Below are 19,922 nucleotides of genomic sequence, written 5' to 3'. Positions count from 1 at the left end.
TGCTGCTAGCCCATTAAGAAAGAGAGAGTGTTTCTGCGAGCGTGGCCGTTATATTCCTGGAAATACCGCTTCCTCCGCCCCGGATACTTGCCTGTTGTCGTCTTACAACTGATCACCTAAGCCACATGGAGAGAAATGTCAAAGTTGTGTCTTGTGAAGACACGAGTCTACGAAACCTGCGTAAGTCGAGATCGACTCCCGACAACTCTATCTTTAGTAGTGTATACAAGTGTGTTTTATTTCAGGCCATGTCATGTGTATTCTTTGTGCTGCTTATATTTTTGTCTTGTATTTCACATTTTTGTCTTGTATGTGTTGATGGTGTTCTGTAAGGGGATCTTTAGCCCGCACGGCTAACTGGAGGGAAGTCAAGTTTCCATCCTGATACACTTGCTGATGGGATCGCGCCCATTGTTAGAATCTGTGTTATTTTGGAGGGGAATATTAGGAACAGCCCAGAACAAGTGTTTATTTGTGTGTATCCTAATTATCGGATTGTAAATATGTTTACTGAGGTCAATAGCTAGTATGTCCAGCTCGTTGGCTGAATGGTCAGCGTACTGGCCTTCGGTTCAGAGGGGCCCGGGTTCGATTCCCAGCCTGGTCGGGGATTTTAACCTTCATTGGTTAATTCCAATGGCTCGGGGGCTGGGTGCTTGTGCTGTTCTCAACATCCCTGCAACTCACACACCACACATAACACTATCCTCCACCACAATAACACACAGTTACCTACACATGGCAGATGCCGCCCACCCTCATCGGAGGGTCTGCCTTACAAGGGCAGCACCTGGCTAGAAATAGCCACACGAAATTATTATTATTATTATTATTATTATTATTATTATTATTATTATTATTATTATTATTATTATTATTAATTGCTAGTACACCGATAATTACATGCGCATATTAACAGACGGTTTAAAGTCAAGCCTGCGGGCAACTGACTTAGGAAATTAACGGAACAGTCTACCCCACAAGTATATGTAGCGCGAATCCAATTGCCATGTAAATATATTCTGTTTCGTGATTTAATTTACGGGACGTAACCTGGGTTCCTTATTACATATTCAATTTTGATAACATGTAATTATCGTGTGTGCGTGTCATCCTCTAGAGTGATTTTGAGTTCCATTCACGTTGTTTATTAGATTTTGGTATCAATTAGTATGAGCTATATCCATGTTTTGGGATTAATAAATCCATCTTACCAGTATACCTGAATTCCCATTCAGTAGCTATGTCTCCATACACTTTTAGTATATTTTATTTAGAGATCTTCGCGTTGCTTTTTATTCGAACATAACCACACGTGTCTACCCTGAGCTTAGCCAAATTTGAAGACAGGAAATGGTGCGGTACCACTAGAAACCAGGAAGCAAATGTGGTATCAGCACGACGGATGCCCTGCGCACTATGCTCGTTCTGCTCGGGATGTTTTAAATAACAATTACCATTATCGTTGAATAGGACGCGCACGTCCAGTCAATTGGCCTGCTCGGCTCCTGACCTTACTTACCCGGACCTTTTCTTATACCTGAAAGATCGAGTGTATTATGTAAAAACCAACGACTCCGGACAATATGAAGGCGCGCATAAGAAATGTTCACAGAGTTGAAAACTGCATTGAGTTAGGAGGGCATCAATAGTATAATTGGACAGTTCGGCGGCCACCACCACCACCGGCTCCCAGAGGCCACCTCCACCACCACCACAGCCAGAGGCCTCCGAGAGGCCTCCTCCACCACCACCACAGCCAAAGGCCTCCCAGAGGTCTCCTCCACCACCCGCGGGAAATTTGAATTTGTAAACAAAGCCACGTGCTTTTGACAGCTGTCATCGACAACAACGCATCGCTAACCTCAGTACTGCCATCTTGACGGGCCTAAACCTCAGTAGTACAAACTTAACCTAACTAGCGCGAGATTTGAATAGGTAAACAAATCCACGTGTTTTTTGACAGCCACGTGCTTTTTGACAGACAACAACGTATCGCAAACCTCAGTGCAGTCATCTTGACGGACCTAAACCTCAGTGCTACCAACTTAACCTCACTAGTGCGAGATAAACAAATCCACGTGCTTTTTTGACAGCTGTCATCCGCCATCTTTAAACTACAGAGCACCGTGCTGCCCTCTTTATCGCAGTAGCTGCAAATTCGTCACCTGTCATCGGCAGTGCTGCCATCTTGGCGGGCCTAAACCTTAGTGCTACCAACTTAACCTCACTAGCGCGAGATAAACAAATCCACGTGCTTTTTTGACAAATGTCATCCGCCATCTTTAATCTATAGAGCACAGTGCTGCCCTCTTTAGCTACTTACCTTTGAAATGTGTGGCGGATAATTTGAAAAATGCTTTTTGACAGCAGCCATCTTTGAGCACCGTGCTGTCCTCTTAAACAAACTCACGTGCTTTTTTTCTGACAGCTATCATCCGCCATCTTGCATCACAAAGCTCAGTGCTGCACTCTTTAGCTAGATACCTTTGAAATGTGGTGGCGGCAATTTGAAAAATTCTACATTCTCTTGTTTGGAAACAGACCCATGCGCTTTTTTGACAGCTATCATCCGCCATCTTTAATCCAGAGAGCACCGTGCTGCCCTCTTTAGCTACTTTCCTATGAAATGTGGTGGCGGCAAATTCTACGTGCTCTTGTTTGGAAACAAGCTCACGTGCTTTTTTCTGACAGCTGTCATCCGCCATCTTGCATCACAAACCTCAGTGCTGCACTCTTTAGCTAGATACCTTTGAAATGTGGGGGTGGCAAATTCTATGTGCTCTTGTTTGGAAACAAAGCCACGTGCTTTTTGACAACTGTTATCCGCCATCTTTAATCAATAGAGCACTGTGCTGCTATCATGCGGGCAATTTCGTCAGCTGTCATCCGCCATCTTTAATCCACAGAACACCGTGCTGCCCTCCTTATGGCTACCACCTTAAGCACGTAGTAGCGGGCAATTTGAAAAGTTCTGTTAGATGTCATCCACCATCTTTAATCAAGAGAGCACCGTGCTGCCATCTTTAGCTACATACCTTTGAAATGTGGTGGCGGCAAATTGAAAAATTCCACGTGCTCTTGTTTGGAAACAAACTCACGTGCTTTTTTGACAGCTACCATCCGCCATCTTTAATCAACAGAGCACCGTGCTGCTATCATGCGGGCAATGTCGTTAGCTGTCATCCGCCATCTTTAATCCAGAGAGCACCGTGCTGCTCTCTGTAGTAGCGGGCAATTTGAAAAGTTCTGTTAGCTGTCATACGCCATCTTTAATCAAGAGAGCCCCGTGCTGCCATCTTTAGCTAGATACCTTTGAAATGTGGTGGCGGCAATTTGAAAAATTCTATGTGCTCTTGTTTAGTAAACAAAGCCACGTGCTTTTTTGACAGCTGTCATCCACCATCTTTAATCAATAGAGCACTGTGCTGCTATCATGCGGGCAATTTCGTTAGCTGTCATCCGCCATCTTTAATCCACAGAGCACCGTGCTGCTCTCTGTAGTAGCGGGCAATTTGAAAAGCTCTGTTAGCTGTCATCCGCCATCTTTAATCCACAGAGCACCGTGCTGCTCTCTGTAGTAGCGGGCAATTTGAAAAGCTCTGTTAGCTGTCATCCGCCATCTTTAATCAAGAGAGCACCGTGCTGCCATCTTTAGCTAGATACCTTTGAAATGTGGTGGCGGCAAATTGAAAAATTCTACGTGCTATTGTTTAGTAAACAAACTCACGCGCTTTTTTGTCAGCTGTCACCCGCCATCTTACATCGGAAAACTTCAGTGCTGCACTCTTTAGGAACATACCTTTGAAATATGGTGGCGGAAAATTTAAAAAGAAAAATTCTACAGCAGCCATCTCTCGACGCTAATTGCACACGATGGTGGCTATATATGACTCCTTAAAGGTGCTTATGCAAGATGGCCACTATACATAGGTTCTTATGAGACGCCCTTGGGATGCTTGCGCAAGATAGCGGTTATACAAGGCTCCTTATGAGACGCCCTAGAGATGCTTGCGCAAGATGGCGGTTGCTCTTATGAGGCAGCTTAAGGGTCCTTGCACAAGATGGCTAGAGACGCCCTAAGGATGCTTGCGCAAGATGGCGGACGCAAGATGGCGGCTATACACGACTCATATGAGGCGCCTTAAGGGTGCTTGCGCAAGATGGCTGCTGCTCTTATGAAGAAAGCTAGCTTAGAAGCTAACGTGTCATGCTAGTTCGATTCATTAAGCTTGGGGCTTAAATGCAAAATGTTAAATATCTCGAAAACGGTGCATCGTAGAGCAAAACGGACAACATTTTTCCGCCTAGTACGTAGGTTCGCAGTATGAGGAACAAGAAAACTATACTCTAATTATGGGATCAACGGTTCGGTTCCCACTTAGGCCCTTTGGCATTTGCTCTGTTTTAGCTTGTATTGAAGCAAGTCTTCGTAACATGATCAGGTCTAGCTATGGTGGAGAGTATAACGTACCGTGCTGGTTCGATTCATTAAATTTGGGGCTTAAATGCAAAATGTTAAATATCTCGAAAACGGTGCATCGTAGAGCAAAACGGATAAAATTTTTCCGCCTAATACCTAGGTTTGCAGTATCAGGAACAAGAGAAACATAGTCTAATGATGGGATCAACGGTTCGGTTCCTACTTAGGCCCTTTGGCATTCGCTCTGTTTTAGCTTGTATTGAAGCGAGTCTTCATAACATGATCAGGTCTAGCTATGGTAGAGAGTATAACGTACCGTGCTGATTCGATTCATTAAATTTGGAGCTTAAATGCAAAATGTTAAATATCTCGAAAACGGACAAAAAATTTCCGCCTAATACTTAGGTTCGCAGTATCAGGAACAAGAGAAACATAGCCTAATGATGAGATCAACGGTTCGATTCCTACTTAAGCCCTTTGGCATTGACAGCTATCTAATTCTACAAGATGGTGGCTGCTCTTATGAGACACAAGATGGCTTGAGACGTCCTAGGGATGCTTACGCAAGATGGCGGACACAAAATGCTGACTATACATAGCTCCTTATGAGACAGCCTAGGGGTGCTCGCGCAAGATGGCGGCTAGTCTTATGAAGAAAGCTAGCTTAGAGGCTACTGCGCAAGATAACGGCTGCTGTTATGCATGCGGTGGAGGGCAATTTGAAATTCTATGTGCAAAATCAACAGAGCACCCTGCTGCCCTCTTTAGCTGAAATGTGGTGGCGGATAATTTGAAAAATTCTTTTGACAGCTGTCATCTTTAAACAATGGTGACTATACCTAGGCTGTTAAAGCCTTATCATTCTCCTCCTCCGCCTCTTATGTCAAGGCATAGTTTTATATCGAACAAGTTTAAACCTGCATCGCGGAGGCAAGCGTGTGCAGCGATAACATTATTGTGCATCTTTAGACTTGCGAAACATTAGAAGAGTAGAATCAAACGCTGTACTCGATACAACATGTAATCAGAATATTGATTGATGTGTGTAGAACACTAAATAAGTAGAACCGAACACTGTACTCGATACAACATGTGTTTAGAACATGTCAGGGGATACCTTTGTTCTAAGAATATTAGATTACCGCACATTCCTTGTAGGGCTAATAGGCTAAAGGGCTAATGGGCTAAAGGGCTAATGGGCTAATGGGCTAAAGGGCTAATGGGCTAAAGGGCTAAAGAGCTAAAGGAGCAACAACCTCATCGATCGCTATCAGCAAGAACGCTTGTACTTTGTTAAGTGTAGAAAATTAATCTTTATTTGTAAATGGTTTCATATTCAGAACAAGGAATGGAAACTAGGGGTTACGTCTTACCTAATAAAACCCCCGAGGTGCGATGAGTTACGTTTTTCGAACTAGTGTTTGGAACACTGAACTTTTCAAGATGATAGCAGAGAGTTTAGCAATGTTCTGTTGTTGGATTATAAATTCCGCGCTACAACATGCATAAGGTGGCAGCCTTGAGGTTTACCGCAGTAAAGATGGCAGCAGTGAGGTTAGCGACGCTCTATTGTCCTTCAAAGTGAGGTTAGGTTTCGTCAAGAAGACAGCTGTCAAAAAAGCACGTGGCTATGTTTACCAAACAAGAGCACGTGGTTGTGACGTCACGGTCACGTAGTATGCTGCTTCAGCATGCAAAGTTCAATGTCTACACCTACGTAGTTAACACTCTGCTATGTTCACAAGATTTTTTACACATAAGTATTCTTTATGCTTTACGTTCGTGTACATAGGTTATGTTAAGATAGCAGCAGATACAAGCGATGGTCACACGCTCTAGTAGAAGATGCATGCATTATCAAAAGGTGGTGTGTACACGCTTTTAAACCTCGCTATTCTTACTGCTGCCATGTTCACAAGATTTTTAAACATCGCTATTCTTTGTACTTTAAGTTCATGCACATAGGCTATGCTAAGATAGCAGCACAAACACATGCGAACTTTGTACATTCTAGTGGAATAAGTTTAGTACTGCGTGCATCATGGATACATGATGTGTACGCGCATTTAAACATTGCTATACTTAATGCTGCTGCTATGTTTACAAGATTTTTATACATTGCTATTCCTTATGCTTTAAGTTCGCGCACACACAAGCGATAGTCGTACGCTCTAGCAGAAGAAGTTTAGTACGATAGTCGATACATACATTATCGATAGGTGATGGGTACACGCTTTAGAACATAGCTCTTCTTTGTGCTTTAAGTTCGTGCACATAGGTTAGGGATACACAAAAGCGATTGCTACATGCTCTAGCGGAAGAAGCCTAGTACGATACTCGATACATGTAAAATCGATAGGTTATGCTAAGATAGCAGCACACTTACACGATTTTAGCACAATCTAATGGGAATAGTTTAGTATGATAGTCGCTTCATACAAAATCATTAGGTAATGTGTACACGCTTTGAAACAAGGCTATTCTTTGTACTTTAAGTTCATGTGTATAAATTATGCTAAGATAGCAGCACAATCTAGCGCAAGAAGTTTAGTACGATATTCGATGCATGTAAAATCAATAAGTAATGTGTACACGCTTTGAAACATGGCTATTCTTTGTACTTTAAGTTGATGTGTATAAGTTATACTAAGATAGCAGCACAATCTAGCGGAAGAAGTTTAGTAAGAGATTCTATGCATGCAAAATCAATAAGTAATATGCACACGCTTTGAAACATGGCTATTCTTTGTACTATAAGGTCATGCGTATAGGTTATGCTAAGGTAGCAGCACAATCTAGAGGAAGAAGTTTAGTACGAGAGTCAATGCTTGCAAAATCGATAATTAATATGTACACGCTTTGAAACATGGCTATTCTTTGTACTTTAAGTTCATGTGTATAAGTTATACTAAGATAGCAGCACAATCTAGTGGAAGAAGTTTAGTACGGGAGTCGATGCATGTAATATCAATAAGTAATATGCACACGCTTTGAAACATGGCTGTTCTTTGTACTTTAAGGTCATGCGTATAGGTTATGCTAAGGTAGCAGCACAATCTAGAGGAAGAAGTTTAGTACGAGAGTCGATGCTTGCAAAATCGATAAGTAATATGTACACGCTTTGAAACATGGCTATTCTTTGTACTTTAAGTTCATGTGTATAAGTTATGCTAAGATAGCAGCACAATCTAGCGGAAGAAGTTTAGTACGGGGGTCGATGCATGTAATATCAATAAGTAATATGCATACGCTTTAAAACATGGCTATTCTTTGTACTTTAAGGTCATGCGTATAGGTCATGCTAAGGTAGCAGCACAAACTAGAGGAAGAAGTTTAGTACGAGAGTCGATGCTTGCAAAATCGATAGATAATGTGTACACGCTTTGAAACATGGCTATTCTTTGTACTGTAAGTTAATACGTATAGCTTATGCTAAGATAGCAGCACGATCTAGCGGAAGAAGTTTAGTACGAGAGTCGATGCATGTAAAATCGATAGTTGATGTGTACACGCTTTGAAACATGACTATTCCTTGTACTTTAAGTTCATGGGTATAGGTTATGCTAAGATAGTAGCACAATCTAGCGGAAGAAATTTAGTACGATATTTGATGCATGCAAAATCAATAAGTAATGTGTACACGCTTTGAAACATGCCTATTCTTCGTACCTTACGTTCATGTGTATAAGTTATGCTAAGATAGCAGCACAATCTAGCGGAAGAAGTCTAGTACGATATTTGTTGCATGCAAAATCGATAGGTGATGTGTACAGGCCTTGAAACATGGCTATTCTTTCTACTTTAAGGTCATGTGTATGAGTTATGCTAAGATAGCAGCACAACCTAGCGGAAGAAGTTTAGTACGATATTTGTTGCATGCAAAGTCGATAGGTAATGTTTACTCGCTTTGAAACATGGCTATTCTTTGTACTTTAAGGTCATGCTAAGATAGCAGCACAATCTAGCGGAAGAAGTTTAGTACGAGAGTCAATGCATGCAAAATCGATAGGTGATGTGTACACGCTTTGAAACATGGCTATTCATTGTACTTTAATTTTATGTGTATAGGTTATGCTAAAATAGCAGCACGATCTAGCGGATGAAGTTTAGTACGATGGTCGATGCATGTAAAATCGATAGGTGATGTGTACACGCTTTGAAACATGGCAATTCATACTGATGCTCTGTTCCCAAGACTTTTAAGCATAGCTAATCCTAATGCTGCTCTTAACGACGTCGAGCTAAGGATTGATTACGTGACCGTGACGTCACAACCACGTGCTCTTGTTTGGTACACATAGCCACGTGCTTTTTTGACAGCTGTCTTCTTGACGAACCCTAACCTCACTTTGAAGGAAAATAGAGCGTCGTTAACCTCACTGCTGCCATCTTTACTGCGGTAAACCTCAAGGCTGCCACCTTATGCATGTTATAGCGCGGAATTTAAAATCCAACAACGGAACATTGCTAACCTCACTCCTGGCATCTTTACGGCGATAAACCTCAAGGCTGCCACCTTATGCATGTTGTAGCGCGGAATTTTTAATCCAACAACAGAACATTGCTAGACTCTCTGCTATCATCTTGAAAAGTTCAGTGTTCCAGACACTAGTTCGTAAAACGTAACTCATCGCACCTCGGGGGTTTTATTAGGTAAGACGTAACCCCTAGGTTCCATTCCTTGTTCTGAATATGAAACCATTTACAAATAAAGATTAATTTTCTACACTTAACAAAGTACAAGCGTTCTTGCTGATAGCGATCGATGAGGTTGTTGCTCCTTTAGCTCTTTAGCCCTTTAGCCCATTAGCCCTTTAGCCCATTAGCCCATTAGCCCTTTAGCCCATTAGCCCTTTAGCCTATTAGCCCTACAAGGAATGTGCGGTAATCTAATATTCTTAGAACAAAGGTATCCCCTGACATGTTCTAAACACATGTTGTATCGAGTACAGTGTTCGGTTCTACTTATTTAGTGTTCTACACACATCAATCAATATTCTGATTACATGTTGTATCGAGTACAGCGTTTGATTCTACTCTTCTAATGTTTCGCAAGTCTAAAGATGCACAATAATGTTATCGCTGCACACGCTTGCCTCCGCGATGCAGGTTTAAACTTGTTCGATATAAAACTATGCCTTGACATAAGAGGCGGAGGAGGAGAATGATAAGGCTTTAACAGCCTAGGTATAGTCACCATTGTTTAAAGATGACAGCTGTCAAAAGAATTTTTCAAATTATCCGCCACCACATTTCAGCTAAAGAGGGCAGCAGGGTGCTCTGTTGATTTTGCACATAGAATTTCAAATTGCCCTCCACCGCATGCATAACAGCAGCCGTTATCTTGCGCAGTAGCCTCTAAGCTAGCTTTCTTCATAAGACTAGCCGCCATCTTGCGCGAGCACCCCTAGGCTGTCTCATAAGGAGCTATGTATAGTCAGCATTTTGTGTCCGCCATCTTGCGTAAGCATCCCTAGGACGTCTCAAGCCATCTTGTGTCTCATAAGAGCAGCCACCATCTTGTAGAATTAGATAGCTGTCAATGCCAAAGGGCTTAAGTAGGAATCGAACCGTTGATCTCATCATTAGGCTATGTTTCTCTTGTTCCTGATACTGCGAACCTAAGTATTAGGCGGAAATTTTTTGTCCGTTTTCGAGATATTTAACATTTTGCATTTAAGCTCCAAATTTAATGAATCGAATCAGCACGGTACGTTATACTCTCTACCATAGCTAGACCTGATCATGTTATGAAGACTCGCTTCAATACAAGCTAAAACAGAGCGAATGCCAAAGGGCCTAAGTAGGAACCGAACCGTTGATCCCATCATTAGACTATGTTTCTCTTGTTCCTGATACTGCAAACCTAGGTATTAGGCGGAAAAATTTTATACGTTTTGCTCTACGGTGCACCGTTTTCGAGATATTTAACATTTTGCATTTAAGCCCCAAATTTAATGAATCGAACCAGCACGGTACGTTATACTCTCCACCATAGCTAGACCTGATCATGTTACGAAGACTTCCTTCAATACAAGCTAAAACAGAGCAAATGCCAAAGGGCCTAAGTGGGAACCGAACCGTTGATCCCATAATTAGAGTATAGTTTTCTTGTTCCTCATACTGCGAACCTACGTACTAGGCGGAAAAATGTTGTCCGTTTTGCTCTACGATGCACCGTTTTCGAGATATTTAACATTTTGCATTTAAGCCCCAAGCTTAATGAATCGAACTAGCATGACACGTTAGCTTCTAAGCTAGCTTTCTTCATAAGAGCAGCAGCCATCTTGCGCAAGCACCCTTAAGGCGCCTCATATGAGTCGTGTATAGCCGCCATCTTGCGTCCGCCATCTTGCGCAAGCATCCTTAGGGCGTCTCTAGCCATCTTGTGCAAGGACCCTTAAGCTGCCTCATAAGAGCAACCGCCATCTTGCGCAAGCATCTCTAGGGCGTCTCATAAGGAGCCTTGTATAACCGCTATCTTGCGCAAGCATCCCAAGGGCGTCTCATAAGAACCTATGTATAGTGGCCATCTTGCATAAGCACCTTTAAGGAGTCATATATAGCCACCATCTTGTGCAATTAGCGTCGAGAGATGGCTGCTGTAGAATTTTTCTTTTTAAATTTTCCGCCACCATATTTCAAAGGTATGTTCCTAAAGAGTGTAGCACTGAAGTTTTCCGATGTAAGATGGCGGGTGACAGCTGACAAAAAAGCGCGTGAGTTTGTTTACTAAACAATAGCACGTAGAATTTTTCAATTTGCCGCCACCACATTTCAAAGGTATCTAGCTAAAGATGGCAGCACGGTGCTCTCTTGATTAAAGATGGCGGATGACAGCTAACAGAGCTTTTCAAATTGCCCGCTACTACAGAGAGCAGCACGGTGCTCTGTGGATTAAAGATGGCGGATGACAGCTAACAGAGCTTTTCAAATTGCCCGCTACTACAGAGAGCAGCACGGTGCTCTGTGGATTAAAGATGGCGGATGACAGCTAACGAAATTGCCCGCATGATAGCAGCACAGTGCTCTATTGATTAAAGATGGTGGATGACAGCTGTCAAAAAAGCACGTGGCTTTGTTTACTAAACAAGAGCACAGAATTTTTCAAATTGCCGCCACCACATTTCAAAGGTATCTAGCTAAAGATGGCAGCACGGGGCTCTCTTGATTAAAGATGGCGTATGACAGCTAACAGAACTTTTCAAATTGCCCGCTACTACAGAGAGCAGCGCGGTGCTCTGTGGATTAAAGATGGCGGATGACAGCTAACGACATTGCCCGCATGATAGCAGCACGGTGCTCTGTTGATTAAAGATGGCGGATGGTAGCTCTCAAAAAAGCACGTGAGTTTGTTTCCAAACAAGAGCACGTGGAATTTTTCAATTTGCCGCCACCACATTTCAAAGGTATCTAGCTAAAGATGGCAGCACGGTGCTCTCTTGATTAAAGATGTTGGATGACATCTAACAGAACTTTTCAAATTGCCCGCTACTACGTGCTTAAGGTAGTAGCCATAAAGAGGGCAGCACGGTGTTCTGTGGATTAAAGATGGCGGATGACAGCTGACGAAATTGCCCGCATGATAGCAGCACAGTGCTCTATTGATTAAAGTTGGCGGATAACAGTTGTCAAAAAGCACGTGGCTTTGTTTCCAAACAAGAGCACATAGAATTTGCCACCCCCACATTTCAAAGGTATCTAGTTAAAGAGTGCAGCACTGAGGTTTGTGATGCAAGATGGCGGATGACAGCTGTCAGAAAAAAGCACGTGAGCTTGTTTCCAAACAAGAGCACGTGGAATTTGCCGCCACTACATTTCAAAGGAAAGTAGCTAAAGAGGGCAGCACGGTGCTCTCTGGATTAAAGATGGCGGATGATAGCTGTCAAAAAAGCGCATGGGTCTGTTTCCAAACAAGAGAATGTAGAATTTTTCAAATTGCCGCCACCACATTTCAAAGGTATCTAGCTAAAGAGTGCAGCACTGAGCTTTGTGATGCAAGATGGCGGATGATAGCTGTCAGAAAAAAAAGCACGTGAGTTTGTTTAAGAGGGCAGCACGGTGCTCAAAGATGGCTGCTGTCAAAAAGCATTTTTCAAATTATCCGCCACCACATTTCAAAGGTAAGTAGCTAAAGAGGGCAGCACTATGCTCTATAGATTAAAGATGGCGGATGACATTTGTCAAAAAAGCACGTGGATTTGTTTATCTCGCGCTAGTGAGGTTAAGTTGGTAGCACTAAGGTTTAGGCCCGCCAAGATGGCAGCACTGCCGATGACAGGTGACGAATTTGCAGCTACTGCGATAAAGAGGGCAGCACGGTGCTCTGTAGTTTAAAGATGGCGGATGACAGCTGTCAAAAAAGCACGTGGATTTGTTAATCTCGCACTAGTGAGGTTAAGTTGGTAGCACTGAGGTTTAGGTCCGTCAAGATGACTGCACTGAGGTTTGCGATACGTTGTTGTCTGTCAAAAAGCACGTGGCTGTCAAAAAACACGTGGATTTGTTTACCTATTCAAATCTCGCGCTAGTTAGGTTAAGTTGGTACTACTGAGGTTTAGGCCCGTCAAGATGGCAGTACTGAGGTTAGCGATGCGTTGTTGTCGATGACAGCTGTCAAAAAGCACGTGGCTTTGTTTACAAATTCAAATTTCCCGCGGGTGGTGGAGGAGACCTCTGGGAGGCCTCTGGCTGTGGTGGTGGTGGAGGAGGAGGCCTCTCGGAGGCCTCTGGCTGTGGTAGTGGTGGAGGTGGCCTCTGGGAGCCGGTGGTGGTGGTGGCCGCCGAACTGTCCAATTATACTACTGGCATCATTTTGAACATTTATTACGCTAAGGTCCAATACTTATGCAATAACTGGTATTACTCTGTGTACCTACCTGCCATCAATGTTGCATTGTCTACACCAGGGATAGAACCATGTACTTATAAAAATGGTGTAAGAAAGCTGTTTAGTTTCGTATGAGGAATGCGAAAAAAAAAACAGGTTGGTTCCCACTTAAAAACGTTACGTGACCCTCAAATGACCATCCAAACGTTCTGCAAATAAAACACGACAAGTAGCATGTTCTTTCCCCCTTAATAACAGGCAACTTATATTCTAGACAGTTCTATATAAAACGCTCAATTTTTTAGATATTGTGCATTCTCAACCTACGTTGTCCATCCTGTATACATAAAGTTGTACGCTTATGTATTTCATAAATGTCACTTAAGAATAAAAATTGAAAATGATGTTATAAGGATATTTGGGATATAAGTAACAAATAATTTTCCTGCTTATTATTGGTAGGGCCTCGAATACATGTGACGCCCAAATAATGCCCTATTTTAAAAAGGATTGAAAATGAAGTTGATAGTTTGATGTAGTAACTTGTAAAACTGCTGTGTAGTGATGTAAGTTACTTAGAATAGCTTCTTACGCAGTACATATAATGCCAGGAGCATGGGATCGAGGGTGGTATAAGCCAAGGGGCAATCGAAGCTACTACTTACTGTACGTTACAAATATCGCATGCTCCTTCTCGCACGAACCATTTGCTAAATTTGAAAACTCATATTTCCGAACTGCGGTAAGGTTATTTGTACTTACCTCCCAAACATCCACTAAAGTACTGGAGATCATCCTCCGGATCTCAAGATCGCGGCCTCAAACCCAGCAATGGTTGTCACTTTTGAAGGGTGAAAAATTGTCATCCGATAGAGCAAAACGGGACTGATACTTAGCAAACCTAGATGGAGTCAAATCAAAAAGCTTGAGCACGGTGGTTGAGGCCACACGATTATTATTATTATTATTATTATTATTATTATTATTATTATCATTATTATTATTATTATTATTATTATTATTATTATTATTATTATTCCAGCCACTACAGTAATGCGGTTGAACCACTCATCCTAGAAAGAAATACATGAGAACATTGTGCTGAAATAATGCTATACAGACAGGAGAAATTATAACACAACTTACCATAACGGTCTAATAAATACGGTAATTTTAGAGGACAGAAGAACGAATGCTACCGCCCACCACCATTCTTGAACTGAAATTAAGACTCTGTCCTCTAATATCATCATCCAGCAACGTAAAAAGTTGTTGATTTCATACGGAATAAAATGGCTGGGACGGTCCATTCCATTAGCAGAGAGTGCCTATCGACATCAGTTCAGAAGTATCATAGCACCAAACAAATACTCTTCTGCTATTTCATTCAGACAATTTCCCCCTGGCCATACACCATATACTTGAAGGTATTTTGTCTCACACATTTCTAAAGTCAAAATACATCCATCACATCTACCTAAGCTTTCATTCATCACTTCCATTATAGAAACAAACATTTCAGAAGCTGTTACATGAATATATGCTTAACAAGTTAAATGAAAAGTTGGAGTGACATACCAAGTAGGGTGATGTCGAAGGTCGTGAGGCAACGATTGAGGGGAGTGACCATGACATCGACGCCAAGTCTCTTGGTGCGATTCATTTTGGAGCTGAGGTCGGACACTACGTGACTTAAGATCATTCTGCGTGAACTCGGCATGATGAGACCTGAAAAATTATAATCGATATAAATAAAATCATGCACATGGCCACAAAATAAGGTTGTATGGCAAGCAGTTGGGGTCGGACTCGCGCACATGTAAAAAATGACTATAAATGCAATCCGTACGTCAACGCGAATGGACCATTCCACAAACACGCTGCTCATTGCTTGCTGGTATAATGCATAAACCACCTAGCGAGTTGCTGAACGGTTTGAGTCATGCAGATGTCAGCTTGCATTCGGGAGGAACTGGGTCCGAATATCACTGTTGGCAGCCCTGAAGATGGTTATCCGTGGGTTCCCATTTTCATACCAGGCAAATGACGGGGATATACCTTAATGAAGGCCATGGACGCTTCCTACCTGCTCCTAGCCATTTCCTATCCTATCAACGCCATAAGAACTATCTGTACCTGTGTGACGTAAATTGTAAAAGAAAGTGCATTCACTGGTAATATGGCCAAGTTAAAAGATTGCACGGAGTGAACTATTGTGGTAGAATCCTTAAACAAGCGATATAAACCTTGAATAAGAGATATGACACAAAGGAAGTGCTGTAATAGAAAGGGCATGTGTTAGTACAGAGGTGCTCAGCTGGGCGCCCCTTGAGGCTAGCCCAGTGCGGCCGGGCTGTCCTGACGTAAATGTGGGCAGCTTATGTAACATGCATACGTCAATGTGAAGCGAGAGAGCGAACTCACTTGGCAGGGAAGTGAAGTAGTGCCGTTCGATTGTGACTACAAAGCTCTCCTCCACTACTCAGCGATATTTTGATTCGGGTACACTATTTAAAAACCCACGCTATAATCGCAACAAAGCCGACCTTTTCAACAAATTACGGTTTGATGTTTACTGCGCTTGATATAAACAGTCTATTTCATTTTCTTCTATTTATACATTCAAAGATAACTGACACGATATAATGTTTGTGTTACAATTTACAAAGATACAGGATTTAAGCGTACAAGCTACGATTTAGGCTACAATTCCTTGGATGGGAGTGACAGTATTTCTATTTAAAAAGTGGCTGAATACCATGCGTTCATCGCCTGCCTGCCCATCTACTACAGTACTATGTGCCCGCGGGACGAAATGCCCAGTGTGAGCACATCCTGCAGTCGAAAAATATGTCGTCTTAGTGACAGAATCTGTAAAGTATTTCTCGTGCATGGGATCTGAAAATAGATCGAAGGTTCGATCGTCAGATATTTTGGAATAATAATAATAAGAAGAAGAAGAAGAAGTTTCACAAAAACCGGATAATAATCATGCATTTCCCCGAAGTAAAGATGCTGAGATTTTGATAATGATAAAACTGCTAAAAGAATTAATAAATTAATTGAAATCAAAGTATAAATACCGTATTAGGATATATTTGCGAGCTAATGTAAATAACGGAATGCGATACATAATTTGCCGACGTTCTGTGCAATAATACTTTTATGGTCTAATTTTTGGAGAAGAAGTTGCAGAACAGTGATATGTGTTCCAAGGTGATATTTAAGAGACGTCGAGCCGTATGATAGGGTCCTAGGGATGAAATGTATCCCCGTGTGTGAGGGTGGATTTATGTGTATTTGCCTGTAGGAAAGAGTGCGGTATTCCACGTGGAATAATTAGAGAGAGAGCGAGAGAGAGATGAGAAGGTTTCAGTATACAGTTGATTTTAAAAGGGACATATAAGTGGAGAATACGACAGAGGAAATGTCAATGTTCTAAGATAAGTGCTCTCCATTAGACCGAACTTATGATGTATGATGATCGCCAAAACATGTGTATGAAATCCGTTTGCAAGTCATTGATGTTTACCTGACTCTGTTGACAATAATGTGTGCTCATTACGATAGGAAGCTCAATAACGTGGTACTTTGATGCCCAATTTGAATAACAGGGAAATTTAATTGAATATTTAGAGCAAAACTTTTGCTATGTTTGATTACTTTAGAGTTAGAATGATGTTTAGGTGTTGTGGAGATGTCAGTCAATTAGTAATTCAGTACGATATAGTTTATCATAATATTTAAGTTTTTGTGTTTGGTCAAGGTAATTTAAGCAAACTGTGTTGTATGTGAAATTAGAAGTCATAATTCAAATTTGCATAATGCTCAAACTGACCATGATAATCAAGTTATGCCATGGACAATGGATGCCTTGAGTGAGACATATCGTTGAGTCACCGAGGCTCGTCGGAAATAAAACACAGGTGATAATAATCATAATTAAGAAATAATCAATATTTAAATCAAAACTTGGAAATTTAAAACTTGTAGAGTACGGTAGTTTTAGCGAGTGTATTTCTATGTATTTTTCTTTATAGGTCTTCGCGTGCATTGCATGTGATTTAAGGTATTTTTAATAAGTGAGTGTGTATTGTGTATTGGTATTCCTTGTTCTTTGTTGAATCAAACCGGGGGTGTTTATAATATTTATAAAGACCCGCGATGCTCGTTGTACAGTGATAGAATATGGATTAGGATGACCACTAGTAGAGGTTAAGTGTAAACAGCATTCTTAAAATAACATCAATATCCAACATGTAATCACTGAACAGATGCCCATTTTATTGTGATTATTGGCTTATTATGGCTATTTGATTATTCATGATCGTACTTTCAGGTACTTAAAACTCGATGAGAAATTAATTTGAAAATTAATGTGTGATTGATGTTTATTTAATTGACAAGTATAATGTTGCTAGCGTCTTTTCAGTCGACAGCATTTCTAAAGCAAGGCGAACGGCCTTGGAACAATTAGAGGTATGAATAAGTACCACAACTATGCAAAGTATAATGAATTAGAATTGTGAGAGAAAGTATGCACATGACCGAAGTTAACTAGTGTTCTGTTTTGTGTGGATAACAATTTTTGAGGGAAGTTTTAAGCTATGAGAGTCCCAAAAGGACCATTTTAGTGTAAGGTCCAGAGTGACAAAACATTGTTCTTGTAAACAAGTTTCAGATGCAACTGAGCACGAAATTATGTGTGCTTCATTACGGTAGTTTAACATTTGACATTTTGGAGTTTGATAACTATTGTGTAGATTTTCAAGCAAAGTTATTTTAACGGAATTAACAGAAGATTTATATAATGTAATTCAACATTGATTCAAGTATTTCCAATTTAATTAATTTAAAATTAAACAATCAATCCATTTGTGAGTAATTTAACTAATTACTTGTTTTTCATTTTCATTAGATGTAATGTAGTGTAATTTTATTGATTTCAAGTTCAGAGGGGAGCTACGTTGGTCAACTGACACAATAACTGTAATCTTATGTTTCTGTCTTGGCTCACATTTCATGCAAATTTTACTCAATTTAAGTTGTATCTCGGTTCATTTCAATATAATTGAAATGTTAATCACTTCGCAGTTTACATAATTTTATTTATTTCAATGTTCCATGATATTTTAGAATTATTACAGGTTCATTTGATGTAGGTAATTCAGTTCTAATTAATGTTGATTTCCCTTGTTAAATAAATTCATCATACAAAATCAGTCTTGTTTTTCATTTAGTAGCTTAGTCCATAGATTTGGATCCTTTATGTTCCCCAAACGAAGACGAGGTGGAGGACGATCTGTGGCCTGGGACGAGAGAAGAAACGGTAGATATTTGAGCAGTGTTGCGGCAATATCCACGAGACTACCTAATTTTTATATTATTATATAAAAGAAATTTATCCCACCTGGTGGCTATTTTTCCAATAATCTCCATTATTTTCAATAATTTGTTACATAGAACAATGATAGGATTACGAATGTATGTTTACAAACTGAAATTCTTCCCGTGCCTCTTCTTGGACCTTTCGGATATATTTACAAATACAATAAGAACACTGATGATAATAAAAATAACATAATTCATAAAAGTAATTCATGATAATAAAACAAAATTAAATAAAACCCCTAATAATAAGTCATAATAAATTAATACTATTTGGTATACAGTATATATTCTGAATTTTTATTTCGTGTGGCTATTTCTAGCCGAGTGCAGCCCTTGTAAGGCAGACCCTCCGATGAGGGTGGGCGGCATCTGCCATATGTAGATGGTGTTATTGTGGTGAAGGATAGTGTTATGTGTGGTGTGTGAGTTGCAGGGATGTTGGGGACAGCACAAACACCTAGCCCCCGGGCCGTTGGAATTAACCAATGAAGGTTAAAATCCTCGACCCGGCCGGGAATCGAACCCGGGACCCTCTGAACCGAAGGCCAGTAGCTGACCATTCAGCCAACGAGTCGTACATATATTCTGATAATAATATTAGTATTATTAATTCATCTCAGTTCTTCCGTTTTTTTCAGATATTTTCTCCATTCCTTTAGATAGAGCCAACGTTTGTAGCCGTGTTGAAACACCGGATCCCGTGAGATCTCCTAAGTTAAGCAACATTTGGCATGGTCAAGGTTTGGGTGGATTGCCACGCGCTGTTTGTGGGGTTAAGGGAATGGAGGAGCGGAAAGGAACTGGCCATCCTACCGTAAGTAAACTCTGGCTCAGCCACACCTCTGCGGAGGTTCGGACCTGCCTTCGGGCAGAATACACCCTTACCTTACCTTTAGATACACAGGTGATGATGTGGTGACAGATGATCACACAGTTTTGATGTGGGTGATTGTGGTCTGTACGGGGTATGAATGATATGATTTCTTCCCCTATAACATTGTTGTAGATTTTAATGATCACTTTATTACACTTGTCAAGTTGTAGAAGAATTTTGTTATAATATTCGCCTTAGCGTCAGTTACAAAAATTTACCCTTGGCACTTCTAACACTTCACACTTACAGAACACGACTTAGCTTCTCTACGTATTCTCACAACCACCACTTTGTTTTCGCGCACTGAATGCATATTAAAACATAGTCACCTATCTCGGACAGTCTTTCGAGTTCACTATAAGGCTCAGAATATTTCAGCACACAGTCATCATAACAGCCTAACA

General features: G+C 41.0%; 1 protein-coding gene across 1 annotated transcript in view; it reads right to left on the bottom strand.

Annotated features, from left to right (window-relative positions):
• The window catches only part of LOC136863182 (cationic amino acid transporter 4), a 186,916-nt gene extending 171,943 nt beyond the window's left edge, over positions 1-14,973 (bottom strand). The window contains exon 1 of the mRNA XM_067139535.2: positions 14,832-14,973. Within this exon, the coding sequence (XP_066995636.2) occupies positions 14,832-14,973 (142 nt within the window). The remainder of the gene's footprint in view (positions 1-14,831) is intronic.
• Between the last annotated feature and the right edge of the window lie 4,949 nt (positions 14,974-19,922).

Source organism: Anabrus simplex, chromosome 2 (assembly GCF_040414725.1).
Source record: "Anabrus simplex isolate iqAnaSimp1 chromosome 2, ASM4041472v1, whole genome shotgun sequence".
NCBI classification, from domain to species: domain Eukaryota; kingdom Metazoa; phylum Arthropoda; class Insecta; order Orthoptera; family Tettigoniidae; genus Anabrus; species Anabrus simplex.
The sequence above is the reverse complement of the archived record's forward strand: the minus strand, read 5'-3'. Positions and strand labels throughout refer to the sequence as shown.